This window comes from Plasmodium reichenowi, chromosome 6 (genome assembly GCF_001601855.1).
Source record: "Plasmodium reichenowi strain SY57 chromosome 6, whole genome shotgun sequence".
NCBI lineage: Eukaryota > Apicomplexa > Aconoidasida > Haemosporida > Plasmodiidae > Plasmodium > Plasmodium reichenowi.
In genome coordinates this window covers 886,723-891,722 of record NC_033651.1, presented here as the reverse complement: position 1 = coordinate 891,722, position 5,000 = coordinate 886,723, and the positions used below count along the sequence as shown (strand labels likewise).

Below are 5,000 nucleotides of genomic sequence, written 5' to 3'. Positions count from 1 at the left end.
TATAAAAAAAAAGAAGAGTAAAATAAATAAATAAATATATATATATATATATATAATACATTTATATCTTCATATTTTTAAATATATTATATATTTCTGATGCCATGTTAGTAATTTCATTTCAATTTTTGTAATTGTGTAAAAACAAAAATTAATACAAAAAAATATTTATTTAATCCTATAGGATTAATTGAAGCATATAAAAAGTAAAAAAAAAATAAGTATAATATTTAAAATATAATTTTTAGTACATGTATATATTATACATATACACAGAATAAACAATGAATGTGAAGTTAATAATTATATAAATTTAAAATATCAAATTTTTATAAATATTTCATATTCATTTTTAAAAAATTTCATTAAAGGTTTTTTATTAAAAATTACATTAATTTTATATAAAAATAAGAAAGTTGAAAAAAAAAAAAATATATACACATATATATGTATATATATACAATAAATACATAATATTTATTATGTATATACAATAGCATTTAAAAGTGAAAATCTTATAATTTTTGTAAAAATAAAAATGGAGAATAATAAATATATTATATATATATATATATAAATATTTATATATATATATATATATTATTTATAAACTTATGTACTATTATTATTATAATTAATATATTTTTATTTTTGTGTATATAAAATATTTTAAGTTAGCCAAAATATATAAAAAGCATTAAAAAAACATAAAAAAAGACCAAAGGGGAAAAAAGTAAGAGTAAACATATACATATAATAAATAAATAAATAAATAAATATATATATATATATATATATATATATATATTTTATATATTTGGGGTATATAGCACTTTGAATATATAATAAAATCATAAAGTTTTATATATTGATAAATATAAATGATATTATCTCTTCACACACTCACATACAGACAAAAATATATATATAAATATTTGTATGAAAATATTTATATACAAATATATACATATATATATATATATATATATATATATATATATATATATTATTATAATTTATGGTAATTGTGGAATGTCCGCATTTAATGCGATGACTGCTGCTGTGATGGCTGCTCCCTTTCCTGAACCATCATCTGCTGGAATAATAATTAAATTTTCAGCTTTGTCAGCTAAGATAACTTTTAAATGTTCTTGTAATCTTTTACAATACCAAGCATTTTTAACAAATAAGGATCCATCAACACCACAAGTGAATTTAGAATGTTCAATAATTTTGATTCTTTTAGCTATAGCAGCTATAGTACCAGCAGCAAGAGCTGCAGATCTATTATATACAGCTTCACAAATTTTACGTAAGGCATAAATTTGTTCATCAGTAAAATCCATATCCCAAGCAGCCTTAGCAACTTTCCTACTATCTTCAAAATTTTTTGAAGTATCATTTAATACAACACTACCAGATTCTGAATTGAAACTATCACTAATCCACATCTTTTTAGAACATGCACTTTGTAAAACATTTACCATAAATCTTCTTACGATTTCACCTAAGTAAGCACCAGATATCATTTTTTCAAACAATTGTCTACTACGATTAGCTGAATACCAATCCATAACTAAATCGATGGGTGATGTAGGTAAATCTTTATCAAAATTACCAAATTCGATATTTATAATTTTTCCAGCATACTTATATTTCTTCCATTCAGGTTCATAATAACAACCATTAGAACCAGTACCTAATATAATACCTATATAACATGGTGGGGTACCTCTACCTTTTTGATATGCACATGACATAAGAGTACCAACAGCATCATTCAATACACAACATACTTTGGCTGGAATAGCAGCTCTTACAAAAGCATCATTCATTAATTTACATACGTCACGACCTTCTACAGGATCATTCGTAGCTCTACCTGTTTCAAATCCCTTTGTCCAATCAATAAGAATTGAACAATTAATTGAAGGTGATGTACAAGGGAAAGAAAAGGTAAATCCAACACTCTTCACTTCTTTATTATCTAAATCATTAAATTCCCCCATAATATATTTAATTCTTTCAGCAAAATGGTCAAATAATTGTGATGCTGTTGCATGCTTATCTAATAAACCTTTCTCATGAGAATATGATCCTGTAAATTTTAAACTATATGTTTCTTGATCTCTCTTTATTTTTCCTTTTCCATCTAATGAAGCTCTTACAGCTCGAAAATTAGTACCACCGAAATCTATAGCATAATATGTACCCTTCTCTTGACCAGTAGGAATATTAGCAATACACGAATCCAACATCTTAAAACTACACTCATGAGGAATCCATAAATTTGGATGTTTACGATGAGCTTCTAAACCTTTCTTTAATTCATATACAAAATTGTCTACAAATTCTTCTAATGTTGAATAAGATATTCTTAACTGATTCACAAATTTATTAATTCTCCATGATAACTCTTCATTTATTGGTATATCACATTCTATTGTATCTAACTTGGTATATGTTACATCATTTTTTGCAATATCGTACTCACTCATTTTTAAATTAAATACAGAAAAGTCTATGGTAAATAATTACTGTATGTATATATGTAGATATTCTTATTTTCCTATATTTATCTAAGGCAATAAAAAAAATTTACGTGCTTAACCTAATATTTATATATGATATAAGGATCAAATTCAATTATTTAAAAAAAATATATATATATATATATATATAAATATATATATAATATATGTGTTAATAAAATATATATATATTTTATATTATATTTTTTTTTTTTATAACATTTATATATATATATATATATATATATATATTATATAAGTAAAAAGCCCTAAAAAATATATATATCTTTATAAATAAATGGTAAATATTTTTGAACAATTAAATAATTAATCCATATTACATATATACATAATTATATTAAATATAATATATATTATATAAATACAATGAAATTATAATCAAATAAAATAAAATTATGTTAAATATATTATATTATATATATAAATAATGAAAAAAAAAAAAAAAACTACACAACAGCAATAAGGGAAAAAAAAAATAATTAAAATGAAAATTAAATTATTCCTTAATGTGAAAATTTTTAATCATAATATTATAATATTATATATATATATATATATAAATATAAATAAAAAACAATATAATTATTATATAAATATGTATATATATACATATATATATTATTATTATTATTATATTTATTTTTTTTTTTTTTTTTTTTTTTTTTTTGTGTTTATTATTATATAATATAATGATAATATAATTAATTTAAAAAAAATAAAGTAAAATAAAATAAAATAAAATAAAATTCATATAAAAAAGTATTATATATATAATATATATATTATAATATTAATATAATATTTTAATATAACAATCCTATAGTATATAATATATATATATATATATTATATGTATTAATAATATTTTTGTATATGAATATCCTTTTTAAATAAAAAAAAGGAAAAAAAAAAATTTATTATAACATAAAAATATTTAAAAATACTGCATTATAATAATATATATATATATATTATATATATACATATATTATATATATGTATATAATAATATTTATTATATAATAATTATACATATATATTTAAGTATACATATATATATACATATATTATATATATATATATAATATATGCATTAAAAAAAAAAAAAAAAAATTAGTGAAATAAAAAAATATTATATATAAACATATAATCCTTTTAAAATTTATATAATAACTTATTTTAAATATAAAAAAAAAATTTCCTAAAAAAAAAAAAAGTGTAAACTTTTATAAGCAAGACAATTTAAAAATATTCCCCAACAAAAAAAAAATAAAATAAAATAAAATAAAAATATAAAGGAATAGAAGAAAGGAAAAGAAAAAGTAAAGAATGAAAAAATTAATAAATATTTTAAGGGTTTTTTTTTTTTTATATTTGAATTTTTTCTTTTTCTTTTTATTTTTTAAATAATAACAAAAATTTTACATACCTGACTAAAAATTAAAGTGTAATAGGAATATTACATAATATAATATATATAAAATATATATACATAAATATAATATATATATATATCATACATACATTTTATTTTGTTAATAATAATAAAAAAAGCAAATTAACATGATATTTAAATGAAAAAAAAAAAAAAAAAAAATTTATTTTAAAAAAAAAAAAAAAAAAAAAAAAAAAAAAAAAAATTAAAAAAAAAAAAAAAAAAAAAAAAAAAAAAAAAAATGAAAACAATTATATAATCATTTCTTTTAATTTCTTATTTTTCTTTTATATAATATTAAATTATATTTCTTTATTTTTTAGTATATATTTTAATTTAATATAAGAAGAAATATATATCAACCTTCATAAAAGTGATATTCAAAAAATATAAATAGTTCATAGGGTATAATTATATAATACATTGTGTATATAATAGGTAATATTATGTATATATAGAGCTAATATATTATGAACAACAATATTACTATTATAAAAATAAAACCATAGGATTTAAAATATATTCAAAAATTTTAAGCCCACAAAAAAAATTAAATTCTTATTAGATTGGAGTAAATTTATATCGCCATATTTTTCTTATCAAACAAATAAATAACTATATTATATATATATATATATATATATATATATATATATATATTAATTATATATATAATCTGATAAATATTTATATTTTCTGCATATATTATAATTACTTCAATCAAACATACAATTCATTTATATATTTATTTTTATTTTTTGAATATTTATAATTATTTTTTTCTATATATTAATAAGTAGTAAAGCATATTTTGAAATACCATCATACTCGAATTATTTATACCTTTCATATTAAAAAAAGGGTCGTTCAAAATTTTTATCAGCAACTCAATAAATACAACGAAAATAAGGAAATATATTTAACATAAAGATATATTAATCAATATATATATATATATATATATGTAATTATTAAAATTTAAAAACATTCATTAGATAACTCTTAAATAGGTT

The 5,000-nt window shown here is 17.1% G+C and overlaps 1 protein-coding gene across 1 annotated transcript; it reads right to left on the bottom strand.

Annotated features, from left to right (window-relative positions):
• Positions 1-1,016: 1,016 nt before the first annotated feature.
• Positions 1,017-2,498, bottom strand: PRSY57_0622400 (hexokinase; the record flags this gene model as incomplete). The annotated part of the gene is made up of 1 exon (XM_012906597.2): positions 1,017-2,498. One exon carries the CDS (start codon positions 2,496-2,498, stop codon positions 1,017-1,019), a length of 1,482 nt encoding a protein of 493 aa, XP_012762051.1.
• Between the last annotated feature and the right edge of the window lie 2,502 nt (positions 2,499-5,000).